General features: G+C 37.7%; 1 protein-coding gene across 1 annotated transcript in view; it reads right to left on the bottom strand.

The window, feature by feature from the left end:
- Vps11 (vacuolar protein sorting 11) overlaps window positions 1–8,632 on the bottom strand; it is an 83,557-nt gene extending 74,925 nt beyond the window's left edge. The window contains exons 1-4 of the mRNA XM_083132193.1: window positions 8,493–8,632; window positions 4,832–4,900; window positions 3,938–4,111; window positions 826–1,024 (exon numbers count right to left, since the gene is read on the bottom strand). Coding sequence (XP_082988319.1) covers window positions 826–1,024; window positions 3,938–4,111; window positions 4,832–4,900; window positions 8,493–8,507 — 457 coding nt within the window. The 5' untranslated portion in view covers window positions 8,508–8,632. The remainder of the gene's footprint in view (window positions 1–825; window positions 1,025–3,937; window positions 4,112–4,831; window positions 4,901–8,492) is intronic.
- Window positions 8,633–19,228: the final 10,596 nt, after the last annotated feature.

Genomic DNA, 19,228 nt, shown 5'->3' with positions numbered 1-19,228 from the left:
TACTTTCAAACACTGCCGACAGTATAACACTTTGTCCTTTCTCAAATAAATATATTGTATCAGGGGTAAACAAAACTAAAAATAATTCATGCACCAGCCCCTTTTCCTCAAGAACCAAAAATTTTACTTTTCAAATAGGGGCTAAGATCAGATAGCCTTGAATCCAACTATGATAAAGCTACACATTTTGAAACGTGACCTTAAAACATTTAACTTATTAATTAATACACGACTACATTAAAAGTAATTAATTCTTGCACCGGAGTGACCTTCCTAAAGAAGACTCAACTGGCAACAGCATGAATAACTATGCAATACCTCATAATATACAACCGACTCTATCATACATGTGTATCACTGCAAATTTTAAAATTCAGCTAGCAACAGTGTAAAAATTTATAATGGCATGGTTATTAATCTCATGATACATGTGATACAGTAAACACACAAGCATGAGAAAAACATATACTGTTCTCGTTAGTAAAGAAAAAAGAGTAATGAAAATTTCAATAAATGAACTTGAATTATTATTATTAATTAAAAAAAAAAAGAATTTGAAAATTCAGGCATCCTGTATTGCACACATGCGCTTGACAGAAAATAATAATTGCAGATCTCACTCCGTGTTCTGTTGTACACTGCACAACACACACATATTACTGATGTGTGCTTCATTGCAGGTAGCCAATGAGAATTTGAAGTTGTCAAAATATCAAATCAAATGTTTACATGACTATTAAGTGTGACAAGAAAGTACTGCCACAGTTATAATAATCAAGAACTTTCGATTAGAGTAGCAGAGGGAGACAAAAGACTACACCGTACCTCTGTAGAGAACGACTGAGCTATCTGCAAAACCAACAGCCATAATGTTCAAATTTTCATGAACGCACAATGCAGTTGCATGCGTTGGTTTATTCCCAGGTATGGCTCGAGAGATTCTTACACACATTGGGTGGCCATTCTTGTCGGTCTTCTCCAAATTCCAGACTTTGATCACAGGGTTGATCCCAGGCTCATCTTCCTAGAAATGAAAACATAACAATACAACTTTATTTCTTTCATCTTTCAAATATAATAATTTTGTATATGTATTTGGAAAGCAGAAAGCATTTGGAAAATCTTAACCCTAGGTTATCCATGCTGTACATCAGCCATGTCAAACTCAATTCGTAAGTAGGGCCACATAACGACAATACCAAAACTCTCCGGGCCGTACATCTCCAACCCAGACTCCTTGATTTCTAAAACTGAAAGTTGCCCCTGATGGTGGGAGGGTGAGATTTCAGTGATTAGACTTATAGTAACACAAATTATATAGGATGGAAAATAAGTGCCAAAACTTAGCAATCGGAAGGGGATGCAATAGTTCTCCTCCATATATGTATAAGTGTAATGAAAAATAATGTAATTGTAATTCTCATATGTTTATTGAAATAAAATACTGGGTGTCCCAGAAGTCTTTCCCTGATTACAAACTTTATTCATATCCACTATATGCAATGTAGAGATGTGAAAGTGGTGCGAAAATGTTGGAAAGCTAATCAAGTTTTTTTGTTCCAGGTTTCAGTAACGTGGCTGTAGTGTAGCAGTGTCAGTGCCCAGGAAACCGGAAATGTTCACAAATCAGGAAAAATCTCAGTGTGTCCTCTGGTATCACTAGACCTGGTCACCAATAACAGTGCAGAGGAACTTTCAAACAATGTATGGAAAGATGCAGCCCAATGTCGAGAGCATTAAGTCGTGGTATGACAAGTTCAAGACTACAGAATCTGTTGCTGACTTACCAAGAAGTGGCCGATCATCAACCATAGTCATTTCATCAGCCAAAAAGTTATCTTCATGATATCTTACACAAACGTTTATTGTCTCGTACATACAAAGTGCAAATTGTACTTTGTTGCCTAATGATACCAGGGGACACACTGAGCTTTTTCCCGATTTGTGAACATTTCCGGTTTTCTGGGCACTGACACTGCTACACTACAGCCACGTTACTCAAACCTGCAACAAAAAAACTTGGTTAGTTTTCCAACATTTTGGCACCACTTTCACATCTTAACCTTGCATACAGCGATTATGAATAAAGTTTGTAATCAGGGAAAGACTTCTGCGACACCCGGTAAAACAAATATTTTATTTTTCATAGCCAGTGATACTATTTTACATGTTTGTTTGTTTCAAGTACAAAGTGGTAACATTTGTGCAAACATTTTGGCAAGAAATTTGTACGTGGACAATTCTAGTTTAGTTTCCCAGATATTTAGGAAATGACTTAAATTATAACTACTGTACCTTTTCAAAATGGCCTCCAGTTCCTTGAAAATATTTTCTCGTGTAGTTGAGTCACGGAGAGGATTTACGTCAAGCAGTTCTGTCACATTAAGACGAGAACTGTTTACGAATGAAGACAGCTACCTGAGTACCCGCAAAGACGTCCCTTCCCGTCCCAACTTCATATTGCAAGCGAAAGGGCAACAAAACCAGCAATTTTTGCTTTCAGTTGTTCGTTGGTATCTCAATCTCCTGTTCAACTGTATTTCTCATTTTTGAATTTTCACTGTTTTGATTTTTGTTATTTAGCGTCGCTTTTCTGCCACTTTCGGCTAATGGCGATGATGAGCATGGGATATAATGAAACTGATGAATGGACACCTATAACTCCGCTACGAAGGTCCATAACTATTTCATGACAAAGAAATATTTCTGAATGAATTCACTTTGTGAGGGCACAACGTTTCCACGCATTTTACTATTCACTTCACAACGAAAATAGGCAATCTCCCATTTAATTTGTCCTCCTCCATGGCCCTTTTCTTACTCCCACAAGGTTTAGGTAGTGACACGGTTAGGTTATCTGAAACTGACTTGAATGTACTTATCTCACAGGCCCACACATTTTTTATCATTAAAATCCAAGAAACCATTATGTTATTGATTCACTGCTTTCTTTGTTGACCATATACATGAAGTTACTTATTATTTAAATTATTAATATAAATTATAATCATTAATAAGAAATAACAACTAATTACTGCACGAGTGTCACAAACATATTTTACCATTCACTAAAACTCGCAAAAAACAATAATTTTTCATTAATGCTTTTTTGTTCATAGAGGTGTAGTTGTTCGTCAGTTATAATAATTACCATTATTACCAACCAATTGTGCACTCTCACTTACCATTATTACCAACCAATTGTGCACTCTCACTAGCATGAATGTCTCGAATAGCATGCATTCAAAGATGATGCCTGATAGTCCCACCTAGTGTATTTTGGCTTCTATTTACATTACAGTTAAATTTTTATGAACAAAAGTAGTACAGAAATATTGGCAACACCCTAGGGAACAATGTAATTTACTTTCAATTTTTTATAAAAATTGTAACAGTTGAAAAATTGAAAAAATAGAGGTGGTCGGTCTGAGGTGGTGGATCTGCAGCCCCCCCCCCCCCCTCTTCCTCTCAGGTAAGCTAGAGTTAAAAGTTTCATTATCGACATATTTGGATGGTATGTAAATATCTGATATCTACAAAGTATCTGAAGTATCAAACACCACAGGCCAAAGAGTAAATTGATGTGTTTCCTTATGTTGAGTGAATGATGTTGGGCTCCCACACTCGCTGGATTTGAATCCATTGGACTTAGCATTCTTGGGGTTTCTGAAATCCTGGGTGTACAGTGTGAACATTCACAATCTGGTCCACCACTGAACCAGAATCGAGGCTAGATCCTATACCACATTCCCCATGTGCATAACAACCTGCAATTCCACCAGCAGGCTGTGTGGAACTTGATGGAGGACAAATTAAACCAATACTGTGATTTAACATCAGTGCAACAATTTTTAGACACCCTGTAGATAAAACATTATCCAATATCCAAATAATGTTATTCACATTCGGCCATCCTTAGCATAAAAATGTTACTCACCCCAATGGTAACCAGCAAGGCTGCCTGTCTAAGCTGTTCAGCCAATGTAACATGCAGCTCGTACGCACGAAACGTTGTAGTTTGGTACTGTCGGCTAATGAGATGAATGTTGCCTTCCGAATCTCCGAACACGAGCTGCCCTCTGCCACTGGTTGAAGCAGTTACCTTGGCTTCCTAATGAATACAAAACAACAACTGTTACATGCCACTGAAAGAAATGTCAGACCTTTAAGCTCAACTGATAATCTGCATCACCCAATAAATCGCCTGGAAAATGTATGTCTGTGATACTTTTGTCTACCTTATTATTTTAGTCACTTCTTACTTTCCTGGAAGAAGTGTTACTTTTAAGTTTAGTTAATTTGTTTGCAGTGCGGGATCATATATAGCAATTAAAAGAATCGTATGTTTAATAAAATATGTTATTTTGCTGAATGGAATAATTTGTTTTTATTTTACATTTTAAGTGTAATGAAATACGGGGTGATTCAAAAGTGCTGTCACCAATATAATTTGTACATATTTAAAGATGTATGGAACCATATGCCATATGTATTCATCCAAGTTCTCTGAACACAATGCACGGGGGTGTCACGAAAACGCAATAAAAAATGAGCAGGGTTGGTCTTCCCCACTATTTGGATTCAACAATTCAATTCCACAGCTTGGCCAACGGCTGCAAGCATTTCCCCATCATTTTCTTTGCAAATGCATGGCCTGCTGAAGCCCTAATTCTTACTCCTTTTTCTTAAGTGAAACTAAGTAATCCACCTCCTCTCACGTTTTAACTTCCTTTAGAAAAAAATTGAAAAATAAACTTCAAAATGCTAATCTTGCTCAAACAGTTCAATGAAATTTTTCAGATAAAAACATAAAACAACACATATACATTACCTTTATTACAGATGCTATCTGTCCTCCATCCACGTCCTTATTTAGTTCAAAGAAGTTGAACCGCCTCCACTGAAAATAAGAACATTCAGTTTATTCAGCTGGTGATACCAGCATACTAAATTATAATCAGTTCAACTTTTCTTCACAAAAAAAGTACAGTAAACTCTTTTTCCAAATTTCAAATTAACATGAACATGCATCATTAAATACAATTTCAAGGGGAATAAACTTCCGTTCAAATTACCCAAGTTTAAATTAACACAGCAGAATGCACGTTTTCCGCTACAACGTAAGAATGCACGCTGGGTAAAAAATACCCACATACAAAATTGCTTCTTAATTCCAAATTTCAATTATTTTTAAACGTGTAAATAACAATGTTTAATCGAATTTTATTAAGTCTGAATATCTTTATTTAATTATGCAAAGATACAGTTGAGAAAAAATGAAGTAAAAAACGGTGGTAAGACAAGTGCTCTTGTCATAACGTAAGAATGCACACTGGGTGAAAAATACCCAGAAGAAAAATTACTTCTTAAGTCCGAATTTTAATTGTTTTAAAGCATGTAAATACTAATACCTTCATTGATGAATCTAATTTTATTATTTTTGAACAATTCATTAAATTATACAATTGATAAAAAGAATATGTTGAAATATCAAACTGAAACGGATGAGCGCATGTTGGGTGAAATTTACCCAGGCAGTGTTTCTATGGCTCTGCAAGCAGAACCAACGAAATAACTAACAGCCAATTCAAGGTACCGACACTCATTATGCTAACTCTATTTGTGCAAGCCGTTTACATGAGTTGGTCCCATTGGGTACATAACAATTAGAAGCAATCAAAAACATATTTCAAAATCGGCTGGGTAATTTTCACCAAACATACATCCTTACTGGTTAAAAAGAATACATCTTATTAATATTGTTGAAAACCAATTCTCAGAAGTTCTCAGCAAATTAACAATGTTCTTTTTTTTTCAAATAATGTAATTGCTTTTATTTGGATAAATCCTAACATAAATTTATTAACCCAGTGATAGCCTACATGATCAGTTTAGTGCAGAGAACCAGGTGTAAATATCTCTTACAGTTTTCATAATATACATTTTAAAAGTTTGAGTTGCGCGACTTTTGAAACACGGTGTAGTATGCACAATTGCTAGTAGGTGGTTTCCTGGCACCTGATTTTCAGAGTTGGCGCCTAGCTTTGAAGACATTTTTTAGAGCACTGCACATAGCCCCAAAAACCATTCAGGATCGTATGACCATCCACGAACAGCACCAAAAACCATTCACAATAGCCCCACGCTACATCACGATAAGGTTAGGTTAGGTTGCTTTAGGTTGGGCAATATAGTGAAAAAACTACCCCAAAAACCATTCCCGCATGCCCCAAACACCATTCTGGATCATATAACCATCCACGAATAGCCGCAAAAACCATTCACGATAGCCCCACGCAACATCACGGTAAGGTTAGGTTAGGATGCTTTAGGTTGGGCAATATAGTGAAAAAACTTACCGGGATTACATCATCAGATGCTCGCAACATTAAAATTTCGGTAACCACCAAACTTCTCTAATTCCCTTATTTTCGTATTTTTCACATTGATACTTACATAGCTATTCTGCATTCGTAAGGATTCCTCTATTTCGCGTTTCGTTTTTTGCAGGCAAATAATCTCAATTTTCGAAATATCGAGTATTTTTATTTTGTTCGCTTTTGCTTGCGTTACACACGATATGGCGGAGAAATCTTGACTAGCGTAGTCCATGATCAGTGGTTATGCAATGTTGCACCCTTCTTCATAGAAAAATACCTACTTTCGTGTTACTGATTTTGTATTTTTTCCAGGTTCGAAAACTCCACGAACCATTCATAAATAGCCCCACGAACCATGCATGGCAAGGTTAGGTTTGGTTCTGTTAGGTTAGGAAACATAGTTAAATTTGTTTTTCAAAATTAGAAATTTTTTTTTGGGTTCGAAAACCCCACGAACCATTCACGGATAGCCCCACGAACCATTCATAAATAGCCCCACGAACCATTCACGGATAGCCCCATGAGCCATTCATAAATAGCCCCACAAACCATTCATAAATAGCCCCACGAACCATTCACGGATAGCCCCACGAAACCATTCATAAATAGCCCCACGAACCATTTACGGATAGCCCCACGAACCATTCACATATAGCCCCACGAACCATTCACGGATAGCCCTACGAACGATTCATAAATAGCCCCACGAACCATTCGTAAATAGCCTTAGAGATACTGGGCGAAGGGGGGGGGGGGGTTAACCACCATCAACCTCACATTGAGCACGCCACTGATCCTGTGCACGTCATGTTGTCGGAAGTTCGTAATCAGAAATGATGAACAGTAACTCACGTTTATTTACGTTCTAAAACTGTTACACAGTTACAAAACCGGATAAAATTTTCGTATCCCCAAAACGTATTTCTTCAATTTTACAGTTGAAAGTACTTACTGAAATGGCTTTATTTATACTTTAGGAAGGTCTTGGAAGTTTGTTTTCACCTCGTTGAAATTTTTTTGCCGGTAAATCATGTAATTTTCGACATTAATGTCACTCCGATGCAAGAAAGCTGTTCCCTTGATGTCCGTCTACTATGTGAACCAAATATTTGCAAGCAAGCGTTTCATGACGTAACAACCGGTCAGTGTTTCCAAATACGCGGTTTTGGGTAAATTTCTCGTATCGGACAAACGGATTTCTTCAAATTTACAGGAGAAATTACTTACCGAATGCAGTTTCTTTAGAATTGTGGACGTTCTGGAAAGTGTTTTCTCGCATCGTTCATTGAATTTTGCCGGTAAATCATCTATTTTTCGATATAAATGTCTGACCGATGCACGAAAGCTCCTGCATCCATTTACACATGCTACATCTGTGTCTGATGACGTAATCCCGGTCAGTGTTTCCAAACACGTGTTTTTGTAACTGAAGAAGGTACATTTAAGCAAATGGTTTGTGGGGCTATGTGTCAATGGTTCGTGGGGCTTTGTGTCAATGGTTCGTGGGGTTATGCGAGAATGGTGTGTGGGGCTACGCATATTATTTTCGAAACCAAGTTTTAACTATTGTAACCTATACGTGACCCTACCTAACCTAACCTTACCGGAAATGGTTCGTGGGGCTATGTATGAATGGTTCGTGGGGCTATGCGTCAATGGTTTGTGGGGCTACGTAGGTATTTTTGGGTGCAGTGGGGTGGAAACACTGCATGCCCAGTACGGTAGTGAAACTGTGACCGTCATTTTGCGTGTTACCGAAGGCAAAAAGAAACGAAGAAAACTTACTCGATATGTCACAAATAGAGCTTATTTCCGTGAAATAAGCGAAATGCCACCTTCAGCAATGTTTCTCAATGCAGAATACGTAAGTACGAATATTCAAATTAAATGAACTAGCAAATTTCAGCCGTTTGTCCGATACGAGAAATTTACCGTTTCCCGGCTTTGATATTTTTACCAAATAAATTACATAACAATAACTGTATTATCCGTTATACTAGATATCTTCCAATAATATGAACAGAAAAACATTTTATTTAGCATTCCTGTTCTCAAGAATTATTTACTTAAAAGAAATAGATAATAAAGGCCATAGAAAACTGGCATACAAACCTCTAGAAACGCCATTTCCACCGTCTCTTACCAACCAAATGTAATTTGAGTTTCACACTACTACATATTACATCGAATTAATGAATCATAAATAGAAAATTATCTTTATGTTTTCGGCCTAGGTCTACGAGCGGGTGCGCTTAATATTTTTGTTTTGTTTCAGGATAAGTAAATCATAGACAAAAAATCACTAAATAAGTTTTGAAAAAAATAACTACCATGATTTTCAATTTTAACTCGAAGCAAAGCTAGTGAGAAAAATATTGTTCTAATACTCTGATATGACGCAAATGTAAAATAAGGAATCAAATTAAATATGTTATTACTATCTACACAATGACGTCTTAAGGAGCGCTAGCTCACTTGAAAATGTAGGCCAGACTAAAATTATATTTCAAACACGCAATTCACCAATTTGTCACCGTAATTTGCGCAAATTAAACTGGTACAGATCGTTGCGGGAACACGATAATTTCAAACCGAAGCCATATTTTGAGAACGCTTCGTTTGCCCCCTCCTCCCCTTCCCATACAAAAAAAAAAATCCTGCGGACGCATAGGCGTCCGGAAGGGGGGCCATGCCCCATCCTGGAAAATGAAAGTCGAACAAAATTTTATGTTTCACACATATAATTTCATTTTAGCCACAATAATATGTTAATTATTGCATGAACACCATAAATTCAAAATTAAGCAATGTTTTTTAGGGAACAGCACTATTTTGGAGAAAATGTGCCTTGTTTGCCCCCCTGGAAAAAATCCTCCAGACGTCTTGATTAATAGTGTTGCAACAGAGGATATAGAATAGTTTTATCAGGTTTTATACACACTGGTTGCAAACTCTATCATTAGAGAAGAGGAAGAGGAAGGGAGAAAGGTCGGGCGTTGCTGTCCTTTCTTCTTCCCCTTCTTCTCCAGGGTGTGCGTAGGTGGGTGTGGGTGTGCGTATGCCAGGGCTAGCCTAGCTCACAACCAATATGATACACAAGCTACACCCTTAGATGCAGGGGCAGTTTGAGGGCTGGGTGGTCGTCCTCCTTGAGTAGCGCCAAAACCTCATTTATCATTAAATAAGTGACTATTTCAGTTTCTTCTTTTAGACTACTTTATGCACAGAAAGTCTAATCGGTATTGGACTTACATTTGTAATATAATTAACCCTTGTTTCCATATTAAAAACACTAAGTTGCTGACCAAGGCAGTTTATTAAGATAAAAACACTTAACAGGTAATGTTTCAACCCTGTATCAGGGTCTTCCTCAGAAGAACTAAACTTTTCTTTTTCTGAGGAAGACCCTGATACAGGGTTGAAACGTTACCTGTTAGTGTTTTCATCTTAATAAACTGCCTTGGTCAGCAACTTAGTGTTTTTGGACTTACATTTTAAAGTGGAATCCAAACCACCAGGTAGGTGGCTATTTGTTTCGAAAAGATTTGGATTTTTTGTTGACAACAATTAATTGAAATTATTGCTGCATAGCATAATTCATAATCAGGTAACAATTTAAGCTGAGATTACTGTTATTTTAATGTCACTATGTAGGCATTAAATAAATTAACTTAGTTGTTGAGTGGAGTTTGTCTTTTAAGTCCACTTTAATCACAGTAAGGCTAATCTGGACTCCTACAGCTTAAAGTGTGATCCGAACCACTATGTGCCTCCACCAGATACTGAACCCGGAACCCCTTGATTACAAGGTGATGATGCAACCAGTGCGCCATCATGGAAGGCCACTTTAACTAACCTAGTATTTAAAAAATAAGGCTATTATTTTTCGTCATTAAAACTATAAAGATATAACATTGCCATGTTTCTTATTGGAGGAAGGTGGAGAATAGGAGGATCAGGATAGAAAGCAGGGGCGGCGCGTGCCTTTTCAGTCAGGCAGGGCACATTTTTCTTTTGGGTGGGGAGGGTGGCAGTTAGCCTCTATATTCCTCTTTAAGGTTTTTGAGGGGAGTTCCTTGATATGGAGTAAGTAAATTGTTCGAACAATTTGGAATAAAATTAACATTCTGATCAAGATATCTCTCCAAAGAGCATTAAATACTCACTACGTAGGAATACGAAAAATCAGCAACATATGGAACAAAAATACATGAATAAAAAAAACCTCGAATACTGACGTCGCTTGCAGTAACTAAACTTTGGGTAGATACTGGAATGATTAGGAAAATGTTACACTGCAGTTTCTCTTCCATTGTCAATGAATTGAAAGGCGTAGATATTAAAGTTTCTACATGATTCAATGTCATATTCACCAAGTATCCACTAATATCAATGACTTAGTAGGAAGATGATGCAGCGTTAAGTTCAGTTACAACACTTTACATTGGCCATGTACCCCCAAAAAGTTCGTTTATACTTACGAAGATATTCTGCATGTCAAGTTGCTGGAACACAGACACAATTACACAAATAAATAAACACGTACAGTAACTATAAAATCTCGAAAAACTAATTATTTCATAAGCGACCAATACGCACAGACGGAACGCAACGCAAACTCACACACTAACTCAAATCCAAATCCGTATTACAATGGGAAGAAAAGAGGAAAGGAGGATCTTTTTGAAAATACGAGGGACTAGTTTGTGCAATAAAAAGTGTTGTCAACTTTTCAGGTCGCCGGAACAAGCGCGAAGAAAAGCATTCGAGGGATTTTTTTCTATCTTATTGCTGCAGGCTGGAAGAACGAATGAACTGCCTACCAAGCGTTGGAAACACTGAACGGTGAATGAGGCAAACATGAATGGGCAGGGCACCTCGTTTACTGCCCAGAGACGGCTACGAATTTTGCGCTTTTCCATTGTGAGGGGACCGTCCCTTGCCTATGCTGTAAATGTTTGGATCAGTCAGTGACGTCACGTCTCCAGGGCAGAGCCGAAATTGGACTCTCTCCAACAGGACGGAGAAATATATTAACCTCGCACAGGGTGCATGCCCTGTAAGTCTGGTTGCAGCAACGTAGGGGTTGAGGAAAAAAAACAAAAAAAATATTTACGCGTATATACCGATCGTCTCTTCAGATGAACTTTTTATGTTAAAATTGTTGTGGGGCAGTGCCCTAGTTGCCCTTTATGTAGCATCGCCACTGATAGAAAGATGGGGGCAGGGTGGATAGTAGAGGGGTGCAAAAAATTCACCTTGGCCTGGTTAAAATTTTATCTTCAGCCACCCCTGCTTAGATGCACTGCTTTGTATGTGTGTGTGTGTGTGTGTGTGTGTGTGTGTGTGTGTGTGTGTGCGTGCATGTGAAAAACAATGTTATTGTAAATAAACTGAATAAAAAAAAACTTCCATGGGAATCATGCTATGCTTACATGAGTACGATAGGTAAGCCTGACTTATGTGACATGGAGTTCTGAGTTTCATGTTTGTGTAAATTACTTCTGGATGGTGTGTAATGGCATGAATATTTATTTGCCTTTAATACCATGGTAGAAGAGGCATTATAGCTAATGCAAGGGCATGTTCAGTGGGGGGCAAGAGGGACGCTTGCCTCCACCTGGAAAAAAATTGTAAACATGTCATGTTCATTTTGCTTTTTTTTACGTGGAAAATAAACTAAAGGTTTTTCCACTTTTGTGCATTGTAGAAGATATATGCTAATGAGTTAAGGTTAACCAATTATGGAAGTTTACTCTTGACTACAGCAGCCGTGTCCAGAAAATATGAAAGTGTTGTTTGCCCCTCACACCCCCCCCCCCAAAAAAATCTCAGTATACACTTCATAAGAATGTAAAATCTCGCATTTTGTTTGTGGCCACATCATACAATATGGGGATAAGTCCATTAATTAAAACAAAATTGAGGGCAGGAATCTTAAAAAAAAAAAAAAAATCTGTTAAAAACTTGCTCAAAGCCAGGAGTCGCCCACTGCTGGGGACAACACACAACCTCACACAGAATTATATTTCCTGTGTGTCTAGGTGACAGAGGTTTCCTTACAGGTCACCCCTTACAAATACCACAGGGATCTATCCTTCAGTGGCGTAGCATGAGCATTTCGGATGGGAACGCCAAGTTAGAAGGAAGGGTAGGCCTTTTTTTTTTTTTTACTTATGGAATTAGCCGACATATGTATTGTCTATTTAAAATCACAATCTCATTGTGTTTATTACATTGTCAGCCAGGTTCCCATAAAACATGATACATGCTTGTTTTATGTAGAAAATAAGATGCCTCAGTGTGCAATAAATGCTTGGAGCACTGGCTTTTTATACCATTTTTAATTAGATTGCTCAAGTCAGAAACACTGTACACCATTCGGAGTATTTTGCTCCACACGTAACACATGTGTAGCAAAACAGTATTTTATAATCAAGGAAACCTTTCGGCATGACGCAAGTAATTAAAAAACCTACCTGAATCACAAGCGCCTCTAGAACAACAGTAGACTTCATTGTTGTGGATGATACAACCATGGCCGTCCCCAGGATTTTTTCCAGGGAGGGCCAAGAAAGGTATTTTTTCCAGGGGGGCAAACAAGTCTCATTTTCCCCCAAAAGAGTGTTGTTCCCTAAAAAAACATTGCTAAATTTGAATTTATGGTGTTCATGCAATAATTAACGCATATTATTGTGGTTAAAATGAAATTTTATGTGTGAAGTACATAATTTTTGGTTGACTTTCATTTTTCAGGAGGGGGGCACGCCCCCCCCCCTTCCGGACGCCCATGGATACAACTTTTGATTGATTTGGTTTATTTTACTTCGCTTTCTACCACTTTTGGCTAATCGCAAATATGAATATGAGTGATGAAGTTGATGAAGAAACACTCACAAAGAACAAACATGGTAGGCCGGGATTCAAACCGGAAACCTCTGGCGTCTTAGCGCGCTGTGAAAAACACTGACACGAAGGTGGGTGGATGATCCAACAATCGTAAACTCTACTGACGTAACAGTGCCTATTAGTAGTAATTCAGAGTTTCAGACCACTGTTTATTGTATCTTGAGAATGCTGATAAACATTTTAAAATAATTTTGTCAAGAGATCATACGATGTTAAGAGTTTTGAAACGAATGCTAAACATTTCCACTGGCACAATATTAGGCAGTTAGATACTAACAAAAAAATATTTATTTTAAATAAATAGTTTTGTGGGTTACGTGGTAGAGCAGCCACAGGCTGAACTTCTACCACGAGGACTTTATCAACTTGTTTGACAAAAACTTTTTTCTTCTTTTAGTTTTTAATGCACTTCACTGTTCTTGCGATAAATTACACATGCAGTGGTCATTAAAGATACGTCAGTCAATATTGCGTATTGTGCATCACACAGCACGAGCAGAGGAACGAGCACGAAAAACCAGGTAGGAATTCTACTTCTGTCGTCTGCATCGGAAGTACAGCACCTTGAATCGGAAAGCAGGAAAGGTCACATGGCCCCTAGAACCAATCAGGTGCTCCGTACGCCCGCGTATGGCGAGACCATTTCGCCCGTGCTGTAGAGATCCAAGCCACAAGCTTTTCCTCCTTCTCTCTGCCTACAGGCAGGCATGGTCCTGTACGCCAAACCTAGCCGGTATCCGGCAAGCAAAGACATTAGAGAAATGCTACAACGAGAGCTGTTAGTGGAGCGTTGTAGACGGATCGCGGAAAATAGCTTTTATAATGCCATTATGCTCAAACATGTATATAATTAGTCACGTTTTACTTTATATTTACAGCATTTATGCATTTTTAAAATTTTAAATCAGGGAACGTCGGGCGTATTAGGATGCTACGCCACTGCTATCCTTAGTCCAGTATTACAGATTTCTGACATTCTTTGATGACCTGCCTATCAATTTAAGTTCTGCAAATACAACTTTCTATGCAGATGATGCTAGCAACACCATCATATGTCATACATCTATCTTCTATATATATAAAAATGGATGTATGTGTGTGTGGGTGTGTGTATATGTTTGTTTCGAATGCCTGGAGCAATTTCAACCAAACTTGGTGCACGTATCACTTGCAATCTGGAAATAAAATTTTTGTGGCAGATCTAGTGGTGGGTGGGAAGGGGTGACATGTAAAAATAATCACGAACGACAGATATTAAATTCTGCACAAACAGACATCTGTGACTCTATGCAATCTCGCACAACGACAGTGTTTCTCGGTTTGTCTAACATTCAGGCTGTGTTGCGAATGGAATCCATACTATTCGTGACACTCCCAATGCGGTTCAACTTCAAGTTCATCACATATCAGCATGGGGGGTGAGAGGGGATGAAAAATAAAATTCCACAAATAACCTAGATTAGTGTCGAATCCATAGTTTTCGGAGTCGCTAAGCCAATTGGTGACATTCACGATCACATTTAAAATTAGTTACATTTTACACTATAGTTAGAATTCATCATTTTCCTGTCTAATACAAGATTGGGATAAATAAATCCCCAGGCAATGCCGGGCAATCAGCTAGTATGATATAAACTTTGGAAAACTTAGAAACTACAAAATATATTGTACTACAGTTTCTTCCGATTGCTACAGAATATTATTTTGGGGCAACTTACGTAGTGCTAATAATATATTTATCCTGCAAAAGAATATGATCTGAATTATAGTAGTGGCAGGGCAAAAGACTTGTGTAGAAAGTTCTTTCAAGAATCTTGGCAATTTACCACTGCCTTGCATATACAACTCTTTACTCACAACCACTACATGTGGAACAGATGCAATCTTGTGAAACCTCAACAGTATGATGTTACATGATAATTAGAGCCTGAAGTTTGGTAAAATGTATCTTTTTCCTGCTGCATTTAGTGCTAAAAATTTTCAGGATATGCATTTTTCATGTTGTTGTTTTAGAAGCTTTTTCATTTTGCCTATTTTGTACCCTATTTATATTGTTAATGCCTTTTTTGGCCATTTTCAATGGAATTTTCGAATGTTTCTATTTTAATTGTATATAACTTATTTCTCTTTCAAAAACATTATTTATATATTAGCACATTATGGTGTTGCCAGAAACAATTACAAAGCTGAAAAAAGGGGTGAAACTCTTATAACATCCATGGAAGTATTTGAGAAATTAGTGCTGCAGCTGATGGAAGTGCCAGGAGATGAAGTTAGCTCCTGCAGAAAAGTGCAAACGTGAACTCGGAAACTAACAATTTACGTGCGGTTTGCCCTTAATTCCCTTTCCTGCTTCTCACCTACTCACTCCTCCACCTAGAAGTGCCCCGAGCAGTCTGTCAGTCGTAAGACAGCACTTTGATAAGGAGGGTGCAAGCACTGATCACCTTGTTTTTGTTTGTTATGTTGTGCACTGTACGTCAATTTTACGTAGATCTAGTAAAACAAGAAAAATCTTCTATGTAATTTTGATGTACCTCTAGTAATAGCATCAAGTGTGTCCACTTAAGAATTGCATGCCGCTAGTAATAAGTGTTCCGAAAATGTGTAAGAAACTACTGACATCTGATAGAATATACGAACTGTTTGTGAGTTGTGAAGATGATCAGCTGGAGGAAGAGAGTGAAGAGTGAGAAGATACTTTAGAAGTTGAGGAATATGACTTCAGTGGTTACGATAGTGACAAGGACCCACAGTATATGTTCCTGATGAAACTGGCTTAGTTCCAAAAAAATGTGTGAAGAGTTTCAAGAAGAAGAGGTTTGTGAAGAAACATCAAAGTCACAGGGTAGGGGACAGAAGAGGAGGCAGACCTCAGAAGATTCCACCTGTAGAACGTCGACAGAAAAGTCAAAACAAAGGAAAATATCTGCAAAAGCCGTCACACCTGGTGAAGACACAACTTCGGCGGATCCTCTAACCATTCCTGATGCTGATGTTCTGAGGCAAAGATAAATTTACATGGAACACCAAGAGTGACTCATGTCAGGGCAAGAATGCTGCAACAAATCTTGTACAAGTTAGACCTGGACCAACCCCCCGCTGCATGAAACGCTAAACAACCTGAAAAATGTTTCAGGCTATTTCTTAAGTGATGATCTACTGCACGAAATTCTTGTACATACTAATGAGGAAATTAGACGTAAAATATGGGAACCCAAATGATGCTTCTTTGCAAGATCTGAGTTACGAGGAACAAAATGCGTTTCTACGCTGCACATTTTAGGTGCTATGCTATCCGAATGTGGATAGTTAGATTTTGAAAAGAAATAAAGTTTAGAGACATGCAGTATTTTCTTCTACAATATTTTTAAACTACCTTCGTTCCTTATTTACAGTGTTATGATAATTGTTATTGTTTTTCAATATTTTAACTTTACGCCTTGATTCTTAATGTACGTACATGCTTGTCAATCAAGACATTCTTTTTAAATATTCTATGTTTAATAAAACCATATTTATACATTTTAAAATGAAGAATAAAACCCCCAATATGAGGATAATTAACAAAATAATGTTAATTAAAAAAGAATCGTCATTTTGTTTTTATGAAATAGGGGTTGTGTTGGAAATCATTTGCTGCATGTACGTAAAATTTATGTAGCACTAGTCATACTGTAACATGCTAGTGTTCTAGGGTTAAAGGTTGAAATTCTTTTGTTGACGATATGAATCCGGGTACAATAGTCTGTTTTAGTATGGTCCCATTACTTCTGTCGAATCTTTCTGACAGACAGATATATATATAATAACAATAATCCTTTGTGCAACAGCCCTGAAGGACCTTGCCTTACCTACCGACTGCCGGTCTCCCTCCCATGCTTTCCTTAGTCACCTCTAAGCGTGGAGATCTGCAACCAGTATTGGAATAGCCGGGGGGTCAGCCCGACGTATCCCCACCCATTATAGTAGGTTTCCGGGACCAGATTACGCTTACTCATTCGAAGCTCCCCAATTTACTCACGATGGTGGGTTGCCACCGGCCCTATACGTAGGCCGAATAAATTCCGACCAGAGCCGGATTCGAACCTACGCCGTCCCGCACCGAACGATCTTAAGACGAGTGAACGCCTTAACCCGCTCGGCAACGGAGGAGGATTCGACGGATATATATGAATGTCAAAAAAATATCATGCCTATTTTCCTCATTATAAATGCCTTTTTGCCTGCCTATTTTAACAAAAATAAATGTCTGAACTTCCACCCTCTAATGATGATGATAAATAATAAATCGACTTTAGAATGGATTAGTTTTGATAAACTTAGAAACATTTTTACAAGAAACCATGAAGAGCAGAAATAATTTTTATCAATGAAATTAACAAAATTCTGTTGTCAACATATTTATTTTTATAATTAAAGCACATCTTTGGTACATTAAAAATTATATTATCCAGTGCTTTATTGTAAAGCTTCAATAATAAATATTGCACATGCCAATGAAGAGTCTTTTTGTTGTTTATGTAAAAATCAATCAATGAGATGTACAGTGAAACATTTACTACTAACTTATAATGCTGCATATATTACCACACAGTAATTACTATATAAATATTACATTCAGTTTCATCTGGTAGGTCAATCTTGTAACAATATTATCTTACAGAAATCTCATTTGAACATCTAACATGCATACATGTTCCATTCAATTGCATTATCATAAACCGACAGCACAGATCTTGACGTATGTTTCTAAATAAGAAGAAAATATTCAACATGTACATTACTTATAGCATAACATTATGGATATCACTTAAGCTCTATTTGTTTCTTTTCATTCTTTTCAGAAATGTCTCTTTTTATGATTTGGTCCAATATCTCAATTCTGAAAAATTAGATATTGACAATTGCTCATAGAATGCAAGGACTCAGCATGGATTGAATGTCTTGTTATGATTTTTTGTAATAGACATCTGTGTCTGTTGCACACATCTGTTACAGATATATTTTAGGCTGAATACTATTTTTGTCATATGTCCATCTGCATAGACTTTGCAAGAAAGCTGATTGAAGTTTGTCGAATGTGGATTTTGATACACTACAAGATTTGCGCAAAAATGTTATTAATGTTGATAATTCACACCATTTGACAGTCAGATATGTCATTTTGGAATGTATCGCACTAACCTGTAAGGAACACTATAACTGTGGAGATACGACAAAACAACATTCAGCTGGTGATATGGGCAACATGATCTGTATCAGCATTCTACTGATGTTCTCAGTGTGTGAATGAAAGGGAGAGGAATGTCAGGGATCCTCTTTTTCCCACTAAACGACGCACGCTTTTAGAAGCGATATTGGGCGGGGCCACGCAGAGGGTGTGCGTGGTAATCAGCCAATGGCAGGAGTGCAACGTTGTACAGTTAGGAGACTGCGGAGCGGAAGTTAAAAGCAGTGTTCTGTATTTTTCTTGCGCGCAAGAAGTTTTCATAAAACTCGCCAATTTAATGTTCATCATAAGATGGGGAAAGACATTCTGAACCTGACTGTCCAAGTCCCATGAATTTCCGTCGCCTACAGCCGGAGTTATCGTTCCTTGAAGAAACAATGGAAACATCACCTTTCATTTCCTTCCGCCTGTTTTTTTTTCGTTACCACCGTGGTGACGCAGCTGAGTTGTTGTGTCTAGGGAAAACTGTTGGTGTTAAATTTGTCTCGATATAAACAATGACCCTTCATTGTTCTGGGTGTTCTCGAAGATTGAAAGTCTGGGTCAGTTTGAGTTCAGCTTTTCGTACCAAGGCCGGTGTAAAATTATTCGCTTATCGTTCACTCGTGCGCCACAAAGAACAGTTTGTGAAAAGATTAAATACAGCCCTTTCGCGCGATAGTGTGTGTTCCGTGTGTTCATTTTATTTTAAATAATGTCACTCTCA

Source organism: Lepisma saccharinum, chromosome 12 (assembly GCF_977018435.1).
Source record: "Lepisma saccharinum chromosome 12, izLepSacc3.1, whole genome shotgun sequence".
Taxonomy (NCBI): domain Eukaryota; kingdom Metazoa; phylum Arthropoda; class Insecta; order Zygentoma; family Lepismatidae; genus Lepisma; species Lepisma saccharinum.
The sequence above is the reverse complement of the archived record's forward strand: the minus strand, read 5'-3'. Positions and strand labels throughout refer to the sequence as shown.